The sequence below is a fragment of the Vombatus ursinus genome, unplaced genomic scaffold, assembly GCF_900497805.2.
Source record: "Vombatus ursinus unplaced genomic scaffold, bare-nosed wombat genome assembly UNPS02015404.1, whole genome shotgun sequence".
NCBI classification, from domain to species: Eukaryota; Metazoa; Chordata; class Mammalia; order Diprotodontia; family Vombatidae; genus Vombatus; species Vombatus ursinus.
In genome coordinates, this window is record NW_020955182.1 from 3,092,396 (window position 1) to 3,112,323 (window position 19,928).

Here is a 19,928-nt window from a genome sequence, read left to right on the forward strand (position 1 = left end):
TCTGTGATTAGCAAAGATGCATCAGAATCCCTTCAACAATCTTTTAGACCACATTTGTGAAGTGTATTGCTCAGAGCAAGACCCTGGGGTAGGGACTAAGGGAAGAATCCAGAAAGCCTCAAGATGCTTACAGTGCAGTAGGAGACGTAAGAGATAGGATCAAAGAATGATAATGCCATCGACCTAAACCTGGAAGGGACCTTACAGGACATCTATTCCAAAAGAGGAAAACTTAGACTGGAGTCCAAAGAGGTAACTTGCCTAAGGTTATACTGGCGAATAACAGAATGCAAACACAGATCCTTTGACTTTAAATCCAGCATTTTTTTCCACTATACCACAAAAATATGGATACAAATAATGGGCCTGTCTTACAAATCAAAAACTGGTCTGAAGAAATACTACTAATAGTAGCTTTGTAACAACAATCATTAAAAGTTATTGAGTCATTTTAGTCATATCCTTCACTTTATGACCCCATTTGGAGTTTTCTTGGCAAAGATACTGGAATGGTTTGCCATTTTCTTCTCCAGCTCATTTTATAGATGAGCAAATGGAGGTGAAGAGGGTTAAGTGACTTGCCAGGGCCACACAGCTAGTAAGTGTCTGAGAACAACAATGACAGAGTGCTCTAAAGTATATGAAATACTTTACATAGATTATCTCATGTGAGACACATGATAACCCTGTAAGGTTGGTACTAAAGTATTATTACCTCTATTAACAGATGAGGAAACCAAAGCTCAGAAAGGGGTAAATAACTTGCCCCTAGTCACACAGCTGGTTAAATGTCCAATGGCTACCTGCTTGCTATGTGCTCATCTCTCTCCTAGGGATGCTACCTCACACTCTAGATATAGCCACAGGAGAGCTTCAGTTTACTCCACTATGGTAAAAACACCCCCATGAACTAGCCCCAACCACCAAGCCCATGGGATGACCTTGCTATGCCCCTATGTGATTATCGTATCATTCCTCGGAGTTCAGTGGAAAGTGGTTTTGTTCCTATTATAGGGATGCGGGAGGTGAGAGACAGGAGCATATTGAGGGACTTTCCTCATATCATGGAACCATGGATGGGTAAAACTGGAGGAGGCCTGGGAGTGTCTTCTAGTTCATCCCTCTGCCTCTAGCCAGGAATCTTCCAAACTATCCTGGATAAACAGACATCCATAGACTTCCAGAACTCAGGGGTAGAATTGCCCGGCCATACTTGACAATCATAGAATCTCATCGTCTCAGAGGAGGAAGGGACCCCAGCAACCTTCTAGTTCAACTTGTATGTGAATAAGAGTCCCTTTATGTCATTCTTGACAAATGGTCGTCTGGCTTTAGCTTCAAGATCTTCAGTGAGAAGGAGTCAAGTGCTTCTCAAGGAAGGCTTTCCATTCTGTTTGGGGTTGGTTCTTATTGTTAGGAAGTTTTATATCTAGTTTAAAATTGCCTCTTTTGAACCTCCATCCATTGCTCTTAGTTCTATTGGAATCAGGCAGTCTCTGCCGTATGACATGTAGTAGACGTCAAGATGACTGTGATGGTCTCCCTGTCTTTTCTTCTAAAGACTGAACATCTCCAGGTCTTCCCATTGATCCTCATACGCCATGTTCTAGAGGCCTTTAGCCATCCTCGTTTTCTCTCTCTGAATGCTTGCCAGCTTATGAATATCCTTCCTAAGTGTGGCCCCTAGGACTCAACAGTCTATACGCAAATTGGTGTGACCAGGGCTGAGTATAGTAGTACTGTTTAATATCTTCTTGTCCCCAGTGCTCACCACAATGCCTGGCACAGAGTGGGAACTTAATACATTTTCACTGTCTGAATGAAGTAGAGGAAGAGTGTCTCTGTAAAAAGAACACTGGAGTCAAATAATCTAGGTTTCATCTCTTTGGGCCCCTAACTTCCTCATGTACACAGTGAAGAAGGGCATTGGATTCGATGACATCCTAGATCCCTCTTAGCTCTGAAGCTTTAGCTTTTCACTTCCCTGGAGTCCTGGATACCACATAGTTTAAGACTGCATTAGGGTATATTTCACTTGCCAGGTCATACATTTGGCTTAGATGGAGCTTAAAGTCCACTAAAACCCCCAGAATTTTTTCAGACAAACTATTATCTAACCAAGTACCTCCCATACTTGTGAGTTTTAATTTTTTTTGACCTGCATAAGACTTTATCTTTATCCCTACTCCATTTCATCTCGTTAGATCTGAGCCTATGTTCTAGCCTGGTAAGAATGTTTTGGATCCATTCTCTGTCATGAAATTTATTTACTATCCTTCCCAGCTCCCAGATGTGGCCAAAATGAATTTCTTCTTGTTCTATCCCCTGCAGGGGTAAAGTGTTGCTAGTTACTGTTCTGTGTATGTCAGACTTTGATGTATCCAAAGTAGGTCTTGATATTCCCTGCCCCCTCTTTCTCTTCTTGAGGCTAAACCATTGCAATTTCCTTGAAGTCTCTATTTTTGACATTTAACCCAACCTTGTAAACATTCACCCCCAAATTACCGGCCTACACATATTTTTCACCAGCCCACCTTCCTCAGAGCGAGTATGAAGTAAATGAAGGTAGCATTATTCACTATTCATTTTGTCCTTGGACAAACAGAGATCATCTATCACCGGCACAAGCAGACTGAAATACTTCTGTTTTCCTGAAATGGATCAGTGCCTCCTGCATGTGACAGAGATAGACTGAAAACATTCCAAATAATTGCTTCCTAACAGTGCATGTTAACGTGCCATTAGAGGCACAAAGGTTACTATATAAAAACATTCTTTCCTTACACAGCAGCTCAGAACAAGGTGCCTTTGAATCACATATCCTGGCTTGCCTAACACAAAGTGGTTTTTATCCTGGTGAACTCTACAGGAATTGACACGGCTCTGGGGAAAGGGGACATTCTCTTCTACCCCATCCCAAATTCCCAGAGCTATCAGTAGAGGTCCAACTGCAGAATACATCTGGAGTACAGCTAAATCCCCACAGGGCACAATGAATCCCCTGAAGTGGTAGCATTATTCGAATTCACACTATATGTTCCACTGGGATGGAACCAATGATAATATTTTATGTAATTATAACTTTGAATAGTGTGAATTCAAATACATGAGATCCTTCAGTGGGGTTTCATTATTCACGCTAATCGGTATCAGGCTATATTATGTTTCATGCTGGGCACCATTTTTCAGAAAGGATGTTGAGAAATAAGAGCATGATGAAGGAAGATAATAAGGATGTTTAGGGGATTGGAAACTATGCCATGTAAGAATTAGTTCAAGAAATTGGAAGATATTTAGCCTGGAGAAGAAAAAGCTTAGGAGGTGGGGGATATGATAACTCTTTTCAAACTTTTGAAAGGCTGTCATGTGGAAAAGGTATTAGACTGCATAAATTGGTGTCTAGAAGGTGCCTGAGGGGTCATCTGATCTGGTCCCATTATTTTACTGAGAAGGAAACCAGGATCTGGAGAAATGATGTGAATTGCCCAGATAACTAATGGCAGAGCCAGGATTAAAATCAAAGTCCCCTGTTCCAAATCCAGTGTTCTTTGCCCAGAAACTGAGGGGATAGAAGAAAGATTATGCTGCCAGGTATTGGGGAGAAATATTGGTGCTTCTGTTCTTGCCATCTCTTTGAAGTAAAGCTCTCTTTGTAAGAGTTAATTGATGCTAACTCATTAAATGGAGCTAGGGCTGAAGAGGGAATAGGGAGAAGATGCTGGAATGGGGTTCAAGTAGATGGCCGCAGAGAAAGATACCCAAGCTCCTGTAGGTATTTCAAAGAACCATGAGGGGGAGATGCAGTCATATTTTGGAAGAGTGAGGCCATAGCATTCTCACTAGACTCACAACTCTGTAAGAAATGTGCTATCATTATCTCCATTTTATTGATAGAGAAACTAAGACTGAGAGGTTATATGACTTACCCCAACAAATAGCTGGTAAATGTCTGAAGCAGGATTCAAACTCAAGTCTTTCTGATTCAAAGTCCACCGCTCTATCCACTGCTCTACATTGTTGCCTTTGGAGGTCCTCTGACTCGAGGTCCAGAATTCCTTCAAGGACACCATGCTGCCTACAGGCTGTATAGGAAAGGCCCTATGAGCTGCTAATGCCAGGCAAAAACATTACAAAGAAATAAGGCAGAGTAAACAGATAGCTAAGAAGAGTGGAGAAGATCAGGCTAAGTAGCACAGATGAAGGAGAGGAAACTGGAATCATCCAGCCAGTTATTTAACCACAGAGGAGTTAGATGGAAGTTCTGGATTCAAATCCCACTTCTGGTACTTACCCACTGGGTTAGGAGACACCTGGGTATAAATCTTGCCTTTGGTACTTACTAGCTGTGGAGCCATGACTGGGGGCAAGTAACATCTCTGTGCCTCAGTTTCCTCATCTGTGAAATGAGGATAACAATATAAAAATAGCACCTGCCTAACAGGGATGTTGTGCAACTCAAATATTCATGGAAAGTGTGCTGGAAATCTTGAACTGACTTATAAATACCATATATGATTACTACTCCTACTGATTGCAAATTATACTGCATGCTTAGGTCTGCAAAGCACTCTCCTCAAAACAGCCCTACATGGTAGATGATTATTCCCATTTTACAGATGAGGTAGTTAAAAGTTAGAGAAAGGAAGTGACTTACAGGTCATTCAGACAGGCTAAAGTCTTCAAATTCTTGATCATGAAATCAAGGTGACTGTGGGCTCTTGAGGAGAGCATCCAGTCCCTCCAAAATAGAGAGGCTTTAATAATTAATAATAATAACAATAATAGTAGCAGGTAGAATTTATATAGACACTTCAGGGTCTGCAAGGCACTTTACAATTACTCTATGAAATAAATGCTATTATCGTTCCCATTTTACAGATGAGGAAACTGAAGCTGAGACAAGTATTAAGGGCCTTGTCCAGGATCACATAGCGAGTAAGTGTCTGAGGCGTGAGTTGAACTCTTGTCTTCCTGCCTCCATGTCTAGTCCTCTATCCACTGTACCACCTAGCTGCCCACATGTAGGTCCTGGAGGTAAATAAAGTGTATCTGTTGTCTGAGAACCAGTTTAAGTTCAGAGAGGTTCATCAGCTAAGGATGGCCTCTGGGAGGATTAGGTTTGGGCCTTGACAAATTTCAAAGACTATCTACTAGGGGCAGATGAGGGACAATCTAATCTATCATTGAAAGGAGTACCTACCTTATTGAAATAAAAAAGATTCTCTAGCTAAGGGGTTCTTAGACTCTGTTGTGTCATAGACCTTTCTTGCACTCAGTCTGATGAGACCTACAGATGACTTTTCAGAATAAAGTTTTTAAATACATAAAATAAAATACATAGAATTACAAAGGAAACCAATTATATTGAAATAGCAATCAAACTATTTAAAAAAAAAAACAAGTTAATGGACCCCAGGTTAAAACCCCTGTTCTAAATATTGAGACCTTAGTTATCAAGATTTTGCATGAGATTAATGATCATTAACTCCTAGTGTTAGCTGTTACATCGCTTGTGGTACCCTCACAACTGAAGGCCCAAATTGGGAATCTTTGGCCTTCACCTGAGTCATCCAAGCATCCACTGATGTGTTCATTTAATAACTGTTTCTGAGCTTAAGGCTCTCCAGGGCCATGGTCATTTATAGCATCATAAAGGGATGGGAAGGCCCATGAAGGAGGGACTTCAGAAGCCATCTGAGATTTCCCAGAGGCAGCTCAGGTTGGGGCAATATCACTGGCTCATAGATTTAGGGACCTCACCTTCCATCTAGTCCAACAGGGCTCCTTTTACAGAGAAACTGAGGACAAGAGAAGTTAAGTGACTTGCCCAAGGTCACACACTTAAGCAGTAAGTATGAGAAGGGGGAATGTGAACCCAGAGGCAGGATTCTTTCCACACAATCTTTCTTGTCAGGAGGTAAGATAGGGCACCATTCAATTCTAACAGGGACAGATTTATAGATATGGAGGACACTGGCTCAATAATTTTATTAACTATTTAAAAATTTTCCTTTATGACTCAATCTTTTTTTTTTTTTTTTTTTTTGCTTTTTGGTGAGGCAAACAGGGTTAAGTGACTTGCCCAGGTCACACAGCTAGTAAGGTCGGATTTGAACTCAGGTCCTCCTGACTCCAAGGCTCTATCCACTGTGCCACCTAGTTGCCCCTCGATTCAATCTTCTTTTGGACAAATACTTTCCACAGATGGGTGTCACTTTACACAACAGGCATTTTTCTAACTGGGCATATGCAAATCAGGTTCTTATGAACCAAATCATATTTTTAAAATATGTGTTGTGGGAGGGGTTGTATTGAAAGGAATCTAGTTGAAAGTTCATCTTAATTCAGTTCAATTCAGCAAGGATTTGTGTATTTGTGAAACAATTTTCACAAATCCTTGCTGAATTGAACTGAATTTTAACCTGAATAATTCCCCCAAATTATTCTTTATGTAAATGCAGATTACTTTCAATCAACCAATCAATCAACAGATGTTACTTAGTATGTGCTGCCATTGTGCTAAAGGCCAAATAGTGTTAGCAATGCTAACAAAGAAAAAAAGTACATCAAAGAAATGACAAGTAGAGCAGAAAAGAGTTTAGAAGGAGACATAGACAAGCAGGGCAGTTTTGTTACTATTATATTAAATTTAATATACAATTAAAACCAACCACATAGCATCCCCTTTTCTGTTCTCTTTATATTGAAATATTTATGTTTGTTATTCAAGTTCAGTCAGTTGATAAACATTTATTGAGTACCTTCTATGTTGGAGACACTGTGCTAAATATTGGGGTTGCAAGGAGGCAAAAGACGGTCCCTACCTTCAAGGAGTCCACAGTTTAATGAGGGAGACGACAGCAAACCACTCCATACAAACAAGACAAAAAAGATAAATCAGAGTTGAAAAAAGAAACATTCCATGGGATCTATGTTGAGTAGACCAGTCATAAAAGGCCAGGCCGTTTGTCCTTCATTTCAAAGAGTAACATCATGGGTGACGTCTTGACCTGCTCATGAATTGGATTTAAATGAGGCAGAGTTGCCCAAAGTCATCAGCCTCACTCTTTCTTCCAGAGTCATTGAAGTCTTCCACAGTCAAGCTGACTGGTGATGGCTCCGGATGCATCGGATGACTGTGGCAGCTTCAATGTCCCGCCAAACTCTAGTCTCTCCACAGCACCTGCTTCAGCCGCCTTCATGGCCATCGGAACGAATTGTTCTCAGCCACCCATCCCACCAGGGGAAGTTTTCACTTGCTTGGGGTAGATGCTCCCCTAACTCACCTGACAGTTTGAGGCTTGTTGGTTACTGTCAACCTGGTTTAGCCCATCTGCTGAGACAGTTTTACCAGGCTGGGTGGGGCTGTTGCTCATGCTACTGATTCTTGGAGCCATGGGTTAGATTTGAATGACTGATGGATGCCAAAGGTGGAATAACCCCTGAAAAGATCTCGGCAAGCCCTCACACCAGAGGTGCTAGTCCTCCTGAACTCCCCAAGTACCCCAAAAGGGCAGGTAAAGGCAAAAAAGAGGGAGAAGTTTCTAGGGGCTTCAGTAGAGACGGTTAAGGTGGACCTGAAGCCCAGGGTTGAGGAGTTCACTTTGGGACACAGAAAGAGAAGAATCTTTCTTGCTGAGATTTTGCAAGGCTTTTTTTGTCCTGAAGTCTCTATGGTCAGTGGGTCTGGTTGTGTTATACTGAAAATGTCTGGGGAAGTGAGGTGCTACATCTATGCCATCACGCACACCCCTCCCACACACATATAAGGGAAGCACTGTCCAAGGCCCTAGACTCCTACACTTTTAAGTGAAGGCTGAAGAAGCAGATTGGGGTGGGATTTGGGCAGAGCTAACTCACAACCTCTGTCCGGCCAGACAAGGTCATGGAGCTGGGGTTAGGGGCCATAGGGTTGATTTCTGCCTCTGCCATTGACCAATCGCTTTGAGGCTCTGAATGTTTATTTCATCATCTGCAAAATAAAAGTGTTAGATTAGATCACTTCCAAGGTCCCTTCCAACCCTAAATCTATGACCCTGCAGATCTTCTGATAAATTAATACCATTTGGGAGACTGTGGAAGGTAAGGAGGGAGGCAGTTCAAGAAGAGAAGGCCTGGTCCCTGTAGTTGGTGTGGAAGATTAGGGTTTGCAATCTGTTACCATGCCCTGCCTTCTGTCTATTATAGGTCCATGGTGGTCTGGGGTAAAGGAAGGAAGGGAATGAACATTTATATGGCACCTGCTGTGTACCAGGCACTATGCTAAGTAAGCACTTTACAAATACTGTCTCATTTGATCCTTACAACAACCCTGGGGATAGGTACTATTGTTATCTCCATTTTACAATTGAGGAAACTGAGACAGATAGAGTTTAAGCGACTTGCCAAGGGTAACACAGCTAGTTAGTTTCTGAGGCTGGATTTGAACTCACATCTTCCTGACTCCAGGCCCAAGTGCTCCATCCATTGCCCCAAGAGCTTGCTTCTCAGTAGACCAGCTACTTTATCTAATAGATTAGAAAACCAATGCCCAGAAAGGTTAAGCGATTTGTCCAACATCACAGAGCTAGTAAGCTTGGGTTTGAAGGGTTTGCTTCCCAAGCCAGAACTCCTTCTACTATTCTGCTCTGTCTCCCCTGAAGTGGTTGGAAATAAATTCCCTTGGTGTACTGGTGAAGAGGGGAAGAGGAGAAGGAAAGAAGGAAATTCACCAACCAAGATGGTAGAGAAGCTAGGAGAAGCTGGGGTGGCAAAAACCCAGTAGATGGTGCTAGCTGCCTGGCTGGTGCAAAGGTGACACGCTGCCATAAGGTAAGGTGGTATTAGGGGAAAGTTGAATAGGGAAAAGACTAGTCCATGTAGCACTGCACATATACATGCATACATGGGTATACATAGATGTACATGACACATGCAACACTCATGCAGTCCAATGCACCTGTGCATATATGCACCATGAGTGTTGCAGTTGCACACATTCCTATAACACACACGTGCATGTCTAACATGCTTGTGCATGTACACACATGAACAATGCAATTGCACATCTTCACATAATACACAAGTGTATGCCCAACATGCCAGTGCATGGGCACACCATGAGTGATGCAACTGTGCACATTCCCATGACACATATGGGTGTATGCATCCACACACATACACACTCATGTGTACACAAACACACACGAACCCATGGGGGCTCTGATTTCAGCCCAGATCTGAAGGAAGTCCAAAAAGCCCAATGAATGTCCTTTCTGATTTAAGCATTCATTCTATCGAGTGAGCATTGGCCTGGTGGGTTCTTTCCCTTCATTTCCACCAAGGAGAAAACAGATAATCAGGCATGTTGAGAGAAAGTGAAGATCTTGAGTGTCCCAGGCAAAGGGAGAATAATGAAGACCATGAGCATCCTCTGGCTGCCTCCTGTGCCTGCCTGGAGTGATTACATTACACTGATCACATTAGAAATGACAAAATCTCTAGTGCCCACCCCTTCCCTGCTGTCTCACTGGGGTGTTCTGAAAACAGCCCTGTGGCCTCTGGGAGAAAAATCATCTTAAGTCTTACCCACTGAAGCTAACCGGAGAAATGCCTGCTGCAGGGTCTGAAAAGAAGGATGCAGAAAGGTGGGATCTGATTTCCCCTAATTCACAAAGGCCTTCTCTTCAGGATGAGGGCAGCAGAATCAGAAGGGACTGAGAGCACTTACTGAAAGCCCTGGAAGGGCCTTAGAGATCAGTTGGTCCAAGTCCCTCATTGTATAGGTGAAGACCCAGAGAGGCCCAGAGAGAGGAAGTCACTTCCCAAGGTCACACAGCAAGCTTATGACAATCCTGGGCCTAGACCTCCAGCCTCTCAGAACAGAACCTCCTAGGACCTAGATCTTCTTCTTGCGTGGTTCTAGTTATTTAGAATTTGGACTATCTGCATGATATTCTTTCTATGACTATATCCTTTAAGATGGCAGTTTCGGGCTGTTTGTCTTGCAGACTTGACCTGAGCTTTGCAAATGCTGGTGGCATAGGATAATTTGCCTCAGAAGTATCTCTGATGGGGAAGGGAATTTGCAGGGAAACACTTGCACTGAACCTCAGTGTCCTTGGGCAGATGACAGGTGCCGGACACTGGGCTCCTTCTGCTCCAAAGTCTGCTCATATGAAGTGTGTCTGACAGCAGCAGCCTGGGACCAAGAAGGCAAAAGCCACTGGGATTCAGAGCCGGCATCAGACGATGAGGAGGCAGCCATGCAAGGCATATGTTCCTCTCCTCCCTGCCACCGCAAGGCTAAAAAAGGCTGGTTTAACTATGGAGGCAGCAGGACCAGACATGATCCTGCCTGCCACTCTAGAGAGCAGAGGTTTGGGGCTGAAAAAGACTTTAGTCTGACCCTCAAATTTTACAGATGAGGAAACAGAGGAACAGAAAAGTGAAATGATTTGCTCAAGGTCACACCCAAGTTCTCTGATTTTACATCCTATTCTTTGTTGTTGTTGAGTCATGTCAGACTCTCTGTGACTCCATTTGAGGTTTTCTTGGCAGAGATACTGGAGTGGTTTGCCATTTCCTTCTCCAGTTCATTTTACAGATGAGGAAACCGAGGCAAACAGGGTTAAATGACTTGTCCAGGGTCACCTAGTTAGTAAATGTCTAAGACCAGATTTGAACTCAGACAGATGAGTCTTTCTTACTCCAGGCTCAGTGCTCTATCCACTGTACCACCTAGCTGCCCAGCACTCCGGTCCAGATCTGTGTGACTGCCGTCATTATTTGGGTAGTTTGAAAAAAAAGTTTTGGGCTAAGCTGAGTATGATGGGGTGATTCTAAAAAAGATAAACTTGTGTAGGGAGATAAAAAGGAGTAATTATCTCATACAAATGAAGCAAAAAAGGAAGAATTGATACAGAAGAAACTAGTAGGGAGGAAGGCAGGTAGTGCTGGAACCTTACTCTCATCGGGAATGGGTTAAGTAGGGGATTATATATCTATATCTATATCTATATATGTATACATATATGCACACATATACATAGCCTTCTAAATTCAGAAAGAAATAAGAGGGCAAGGGGATACAATAGGGATGAGGGAAGGACTCTTAGAGGAGTAGGTAGGTTAAGGAAGAAGAGGGCAAGGTAGTGGGTAGAAGTAAAGCAGAGGAGTGAGGAGAGATAGGGTAAATAGGGTGAGAAGGATAGTGAGGAAAAATAGGAAGGAGGAAAATATACAACAAGTAATTGTAGCTTAGGATGTGAATGGGATGAATTTACCCACAAAATGGAAATGGTTGGCAGATTAAAAATTTGAATTCAACAGTATGTTGCTTTCAGGAAACATTATAAAAAAGAGAGATACACACAAAGATAAAATAAAGGGTAGGAGTAGAATTTATCATACAAGATATCGGGGTAGTAATCATGATCTCACATAAAGTTAAAGTTAAAATAGATTTAATCAAAAGAGAAAAATAGAGAAACTACATGGTGTGTCAGCAATATTATTCAGTATTGTTTTAGACCACTTAAAATAACTAGACTATAACATACCTGGGCATATACCTGCCAAAACAGATACAGGAACTATATGAACATAAACATAAAATGCTTTTTATACAAATAAACTCAGATCTAAATAATTGAAATAATATTTATCATTCATGGGCAGGTAAAGCCAATATAATTTTTAAAATGATAATTTTACCTAACTAATCTATTTTATTCTATGTCATCCCAATTAAACTACTAAAATTATTTTACTGAGTTAGAAAAAATAATAACAAAGTTCATTTGGAAGAACAAAAGGTCAGAAACTTAAAAGAAACCAGGGAAAAAGATATAAAGGAAGTAGATTCAGCAGTATCAGACCTTAAACCATATTATAAGGTGAGAGCATTGTTGAAATGTAAAATAGATAATTTTGATTATTTTAAATTAAATTTTTCTTGTATAAATAAAACCTATGTAGCCAAGAACAGAAGGAATATGGAAAATTGGGAAAAAAACTTTCATAGACAGTCTCTCAGATAGGATGTGATTGGGTTGGAATATTGCTGTGGTATAGGAAATGATGAGCTGTTTGATTTAGGAAAACTTGGAAAGACTTGGACTTACGAAGGAAGATGCTATCGACCTTCAGAGAAACAGAGGACAGGTGGAAATAAGCACAGTACAATCTTACATATATGTGTATAAGTGTATGTGTGTATATATGTGCATATGAATATATATCCAGGCTTAATTGTAACCTTCTTTGGGGCGGGGGGGGGGGAGTTTAAAGGAGGGAAAAAAAAGTAAAAAGTGCACAGTGAGAACAAAAAGAAAACCAAAAAAGAAGCAAAGAAAAGCTGAGTAGCTTTGAAAACAATGTGTAGTGTTTACTATACAGGTTTTCTTGAAATAGAAGTTTATTGCTTTATATTGAATTTTCCCTTATGTTCCGCTGTATATATGGCAATACTTTTTTTTTTCTTTTCTTCTTTTGAATTTAAATTTAAAAAAAAGATAAAGGTCAAGTGCTCAAATGACTTACCTATCACTTTATAGCTATAACATATCAGAGGCAGGATTTGAACCCAGATCTTCATGACTAAAGGTCTAATAATGTTCAAGGTCAAGAGAGTCTGCTGCCTCTCAACACAGGACCTTACACATAGTCTCCTGGTGTTTAACAAATGAATAATCTGCATCTGTTTTTTCCACCTGACACCATACAGTTTTCTTGGCCTGCACATATTTCTCAAGTATTATTGTCGGTTTAATTAGCATATTTGTTCAAAGTTGCTTCTGTCCTCTCCTTTAATCCTGAGTCTTGAGTGCAGTGAAGAACAGCAGAATTCCTGAAAAACAGGAGCTGTTTCTAATTTTTCAAGACCTAACACATCTTTCTCTCCCTCTCTCTCTCTCTCTCTCCCTCCCTCCCTCTCTCTCTCTCTCCCTCCCTCCCTCTCTCTCCCTCCCTCCCTCTCTCTCCCTGTCTCTCTCTCTGTCTCTGTCTCTCTCTCTCCCTCCCTCCCTCTCTCTCTCTCCTTCTCTCTCTCCCTGTCTCTCCCCCTCTCTCTCTCTCCCCCCCCTCTGTCCCTCTCTCTCCCTCTCTCTCTCTCTTCCTGTCTCTTTCTCTCTGTCTCTCTTCTCCCCCTTTCTTTCCCCTCTTTGCTCCCTTCTTTCCCCTTTCCCTGTTTTTTTCTCTCCCCTCTCTCTCCTTCCCTCTCCCTTTCCTCTCTCCTGCCTCTCTTCCCTTCCCTCTCTCTCCCTCCCACCATCTCCTCCTCTCTTTTCTCTCTCTCTCACACACACTTAACCTTTCTCAGCCCCAGTTTCTTCATGTGTAAAATGGGAAAAATAATAGCACCTATCTCCTGTGATTATTGTGAGGATCAAATGAGATAATGTTTGTAAAGCACTTAACAAATCTTAAAATACTATAGAAATGCTACCTATGATAATTATTATTATACTAAAAATAGCCTTCCCTTAACTCTTCCAACCAAAGTTACTGTCTCTCCTCTCTCTTCTCCTTCACTTAGTGAAGAAATCATCTATAGCTGATACTTCCATTCCCCTGGGACTCTCTCCTCTACCTCTTGTAATCAGGCTCCTGTCCTTATGTCCCCACCACTCTGCTGAAACCTTTACCAAAGGTCAACAATATCTCCTTATCACTAAGTCAAAGGTCTTTGCTCCTATCTCGAGTTCATTAACTTGGGTAGCTGTTGACACCTTTGACCACTCTAGCCTTCTGGATACTCCTTTCTCCACCTTTGGCTTCAGTCAATCAGTAAGTATTTATTAGACACCACCGTGTGCCAGGCTTTGTCCTAAGTGGAGGAGACAACGTGTGAACAACTTCATACAAACAAGAAATATAGTGGATCAACTGGAGATAGCCTCAGAGGGAAGGCATCAAGGGGAGTCAGCAAAGCCTGAAGGTGACAATGCAGACTCCTGGTTCTTCTCCTAACCATTTTTCCTCCATCTTATTTAATGGCACATAAAGGCATCTAGGTCTAAGAGTGACTACTGTATTGAACTGGGAGCCAGGAAGATCTAAGCCTCAGATACTCACTTGTTGCTGTCTGAAGCAAGTCACTCAATTAACCTCTCTGTTTCCCCCTCTATAAGCTTTAACAAGAGTTTAGATGTTTATTTCTCATTTTCAGTCTAGCCTTGTGATTCATGCAGTGTGAGGAATTCCTGGCGTGGGACCTCCCTCCACTGATACAGAATGGCAACTACTACATTAATTATGATTTTAGAATGTTACCTGGCATACAGAGAAGTAGAGTGATTTGCTCAGGGTCCTACAGCCGGGATGTGTTAGAGGAATGACTTGAAGACAGATACTACTGATGCCAAGATCCACCCTCTACCCACTATACTATTCTGTCTCCATGCTCTGTTTGTATGAACTGCTTAGTACATCGATATCAACTTTGTCTATGTATGGAAATAGAGATAGATGAAGGCTTCTTAAGGGAAGGAATTATTCCATTTTTTGTTTTTGCACACTGTTGGTGCTCAACAAGGCTTTAACTTGAACAAAATACATGAACTCTTGTTACTCTGCGTCCCATTTTTTCATGACTTTCCCATTTGTGTACAAAATGTATTTGATATTCTTTTAAATTAAAATTGCAGTGTGCATGCCCGGATTCTGTTTTTTGTTTGGTGTACTCCACGGAAATTTTTCCATCTTTCCATGTTTATCATTTCTACAGTGCAATAATATTCTATTAAGATATTTTATTTAACAATTCACCGATACTTGGTACATTTAGTTTTTTTTTTCTAGTATTTCGTTACTACAGATAAAATCACTGATTAATATTCTTGCATCTCCCTCTCCCCCTATCCCTTCAATAACTCTTTGGGAGGTTGACCAAGGAGCTTTCTGGGTCAAAGATTTGTAGCTTCATAGCTCCAACAACAGTGTTAGATCTAGTCAGTATGCCCAATTATCTACCAAGCTGATGAACTTTCTAAGAGCCTACAAAATGAATTAAAAGGAGGGGATAATATTTAATATGAGCTTTCATGGAAGCCTCATACTTTGACAAGAGAAAAGGATAGAGGGAAGGCAAGGGACACCCAAGATGTATCTGTACAGTTTGTGTGGAATTTGTGAAGAGGGGTAATATGAGAATTATATGTTCATATTAACACCCATTAAGGAAATGGGCATTACTGTCCCAGTTATTTTTGTAGCTGTCATCCCCCACTAGACTGTAATCTCCTGTTGAGTGTGGTATCTTATTTAATTTTTCCATATTCACATAGTTTACCCTTAATAAATGTTGAAGCTTAAGCTCCACGCAAAGAATAAATAAATAAATAAATGAAATGTCCTCAGAGACCCTTCCCAGATTGATTGATGGAATTTGGGAATAGGCCCTGCCCCTAAATCAAGGTTTCTTAGAGATCTTTTTGGGCATATGGTGAAGGAGCACTAGAGCAATGCACGTCACCCTACTCCCTCAATAAACTTCCATGGCTCCCTATCACCTCCAGAATCAACTACAAACTCCTCTTGGGAGTTCAGAGCCCTTCCCCACCTACCTCCCCTTCCAGTCTGTTCCTGCCTTACTCTCCACAATATAATCTTTAATGTAGTAGAAGCATTAGCCGTGGTCCACACGTTGAATGCTCCCCCTTGTATCCACCTCCAGGCTTCCTTCGGGTCCCACCTAAACACCCCCCCTCCCCCCGCCCTTCTCCAGGAAGCCCTTCCCAATCCCTTTCAGTTCCAGGGCCTTCCCTCTTAACAGGTCCTATCTAGCCTGCGCGGGGCTTGTTTGTACATGCTGGCTGGCCGTCTCTCCTGTCAGACTGTCAGACTGTGTGCGCCGCGAGGGCAGGCGCGGTCTTGGCCCTTTCGCACCCCTGCGCTCCCATCCAGCCTGGCACGTGGGAGGCGCTTGGAAAGTAAACGCCTAGTAGCGACGGCCTGGTGGCCCCGGAGGCCACGTGCCTGCTTTCCCGGGCCAGGGGGCGCGTGCCCAGGATGCGGCCTTTCATTGGCCGCCGTCAGGCCGGGAGGCGGTGCCAGGAGGAGCTCGCTCTAGGATTGGCTGGCCGCGGGGCCGCCCGGGGCATGTCGCTGGGGCTCCACAGTCAGGACGAGGCGCGGCGGCGGCCATGGAGCGGGCGGCGAAGGTTCCTCCCTGCGCCTCGGAGCAGTGGCCCCTGAAGCGCTACGGCCGCTTCGTGCCCGCGGGCACCGACCGCTTTGGGGCCGCTGCTGAGGCGCCGCCGGGTTCCGACCCCTCCGCCTCCTGGAAGGTGAGGGGGTGGGGGAGGGGCGGTGCGTGGGGGAGGGGCGGGGGGAGGGGCGAGCCGAAGGGCGGGAGCCGTACAGCCAGACCCAGTGAGTTTGGGAAAGGGTTCTGTGACCCGAGGCGAGTCACTTAACTTTGGTTTCCTCACCTATTAGGTAGGGCTATTTACATCTGTTTCTCAGGGTTGTGAGGATAAAATATGACCCTAAAATATAAATATAGAATAATATATTTATTAAATATATATTCACATAAATGTATGTCGTTCAGCCGTTTAAGTCGTGTATGACTCCCCGTAACCCCACGTGGGGTTTTCTTGGCAAAGATACTGGTTTGCCATTCCCTTCTCCAGCTCATTCTACAGATGAGGAAACTGAGGCAAACAGGGTTCAGTGACTTGCCCAGGGTCACACAGCTAAGAAGTGTCTGGGGCCAGATTTGAACTCGGGAAGAGAGTCCTCCTGACTCCACAGCCAGCGTTCTGTCCACTGAACCACCTAGCTCATATAAATGTGTTTATTAAATACATTAAAATATTTATATAAATATATTAGTATAAACATACCTATTCATATAAATACATTCACATAACTGTACTTATGAATATGCTATTAAATATATATTTATTAAACCTGTAATGAAGATGAATGTATGTTAATAAACATTTATATAAATTATATTTAATACACTTACATAAATTTAGAAATATAAATGTACATAATAAATATATAAATGCTAGCTGTTATCATTAATATCATTATCTCTCACTCCCTCTGAAGAGATTTACCTTTGCCCCTTTACACCGAAAGGAATTTGGCTCCTTGTTTACAGTTCCCAGAAAAACCTTAAAACTTTTAGATTCCTTGTAGACTCACTTTATGTCTCTCAATTTGAAAGCTTATTCAAATGTGCTCTCCTTCCTGGCCCCAAAAAGAACCTCGCTTCTGTTTGTCTCTCTTTATCTCCATTTGAAAGCAAACTTCCCCCCCTTTCAGTTCCCTTCATTATCTGTTCTCATTGTTTATTACCTTCCAAACCGACCCAACCAACCCCCCTTCCTCTGGCCACCCTTAATCCTAGCTAGGTGCCACTCGGTCAGGGACCCAGGAATTCTGTTCATCCCAGCTTACTAGCCACTCCCATCCAGATCTCCTTAGACCCCCTCCTCCCCTCACTCCAAACTGCTTGGCCACTCCTAGACCACTCCCCCAGTCTTTCTGTACTTAAGACTCACCTTTCCCCCATTCTGATGCTGGGCTGTCCTCAAGCCTAGAGGCTGAGGCTCTTGCCAGCTCGTCCTCACAAGCACCACATGGCCTATCCACCCCAGCTCCCACTCACCTGCTGGGAACTACTCATGCCCCTAGAGGCTGAGATCCCCCATGCCTGCTGCTAAGGAGCGTCACCTGGCCTGACCACCTTAGCCCCCACTCAGACGCTGAGCTTTCCTCATGCCCAAGAGGTTGAGACTGCCTCACACCACACCTGACCACCTTAACCCCCATTTAGATCACTGATGTTTGGGTTCCTTTGGAGTCTGGCCTATATGCTTATCTTTAATAAACTTTTCCTCTGGCTGGAAGAAAATCTGGGTCGAATTCTTTCAGGCAGATCTGCGCTGCGATTTGGGCTTTTTCCCGCCATCTTGGGGTGCCTCTGTGCATCTAGGAGCACCCCAGAAACCCCCACCCTCTTCACCTCCACATATCCAGTCTGTAGCCAGGTTTTGTTGTTTCTACCTTCACATCACTTGTACCCTTTTGTCACATGGCCCCTAGTTTGGTACAGACTCTTATAGCCTCATGGCTGTTCTACTTAAGCAGTCCTCTGTTTGGACTCCCTGCCTCAAGTTCCTCTCTCCTCTACAACCTACCATCTGTTCAGCTGCCAAAGTTGACTTTTCCTCAAACACAAGACTGACCCCACTCAATAAATTCCAGTGGCCCCCTTTTGCTTGTTACATCAAATATAGGATTTCCTGTTTGTCAGCCTTGTCTTGACCAACCTTTCCAATCTTCTCACACTGGACTCCCTCCGAGTTGTCTCTAATCCAGCAACACTAGGCCTGTTGCCATTCCTCCAACACAAGGCTGTATTTTGTCTTACCCATTTCACTGGCTGTCCCCCATGCCTGGAATGTTCTCCTTCCTCACCTCTGCCTTCTGATTTCCCTTTTTTCTTTCAAGACTTAGCTGAAATCTCACCTTCTTCAAAAGTCTCTTCCCAGCTACCACTACCTCTGGTTCCTTCCCCTTAAGATTGTCCTCATCTACTCAGTACATATTGTATGTACAAAATTGTTTTGTGTAGCTTCTGCTGTTAGAATGTGAGCTCCATAAGAGCAGAGACTGTGTTTTTGCCTCTCTTTGTATCCCTAGCATTTAGCACAGTGCCTGGCACCTATCGAGTGCTTAATAAATGCTTGTTAATTGGCACTTTGGTGTGTTTAAAAAGGTATTTCTGTCTCCACATCTTTGAGTCTATCATCTCTGTTAGGAGTTGAGTAATATTTTTTATCCTTGGTCTTCTAGAGACATGGTTGGTTATTGCTTTAATCAGAGTTCTTTCAGAATTGTTTTTCTTTACAATATTGTTATTGCAAAATTGTTTTTCAGGTTTTGCTCATTTCACTACACCCATTCTTTGAAATCATCTACCCTGGATTCTTTGAAATTATCTTTTTTTTTTTATTAGACTCAATTTTTCATTTTTTCTTTTAATTTTTTAACATTCTTTAAAATTTTCAAGTTCCAAATTCTCTCCATCCCTGCTCCTTCTCCCCTCCACATTGAGAAGGCAAGCAGTATGATACATGTAAAGTCAAATAAAAAACAATTCTATATTAGCCATATTGCAAAAAAAATAATAAAGTGAAAAACAATTTGCTTTGATCTGCACTCATCAGTTCTCTCTCTGGAGATGGATGGTATTTTTTATTATGAGTCCTTTGGAATCATTTTGTATCATTGTCTTGATCAGAATAGCTAAATCTTTCACAGTTGATTATCCTTACAATATTCCTATTACTGTGTACTGTAGTCTTCTGATTCTGCTAACTTCACTTCGCATCAGTTCATATGAGTCTTCCCAGGTTTTTCTGAAACCATCCCCATGTCATGTTTTATACCACAATCATATTTCATTACAATCATATACCACAGCTTGTTGAACCATTCCCCAGTTGATGACCATGCCCTCAATTTACAATTTTGGTACTACAAAAAGAGCTGCTATAAATATTTTTATACAACTAGGTTCTTTTCCCTTTTCTTTGGTCTCTTTGGAATTCAGACATACAGTGTTATTACTGGGTGAAAGAGTACTCACAGTTTTATAGCCCTTTGGGCATAGTTCCAAATTGTTCTCTAGAATGGTTGGGCCTGTTCACAACTCTACCAGCAATGCATTAGTGTTCCAGTATTTCCACTTCTTCTCTAGCATTTGTCATTTTCCTTTTCTGTCGTGTTAGCCAACCTGATAGGTGTGAGGTGGTAACCTCAGAGCTGTTTTAATTTGCATGTTTCTAATCATAGTGATTTAGAGCATTTTATATGATTATTAATAGTTTTGATTTCTTCTTCTGAAAACTGCCTTTTCATATCCTTTGATTATTTATCAATTGGGGAATTACTCTCATTTTTATAAATTTGACTCAGTTCCATAT

The 19,928-nt window shown here is 42.2% G+C and overlaps 1 protein-coding gene across 1 annotated transcript in view; it reads left to right on the forward strand.

The window, feature by feature from the left end:
- The first annotated feature begins 16,124 nt into the window (after nucleotides 1-16,124).
- Nucleotides 16,125-19,928, forward strand: part of REC114 (REC114 meiotic recombination protein) — a 110,277-nt gene continuing 106,473 nt past the window's right edge. Inside the window, exon 1 of the mRNA XM_027847391.1 lies at nucleotides 16,125-16,268. Coding sequence (XP_027703192.1) covers nucleotides 16,125-16,268 — 144 coding nt within the window. The remainder of the gene's footprint in view (nucleotides 16,269-19,928) is intronic.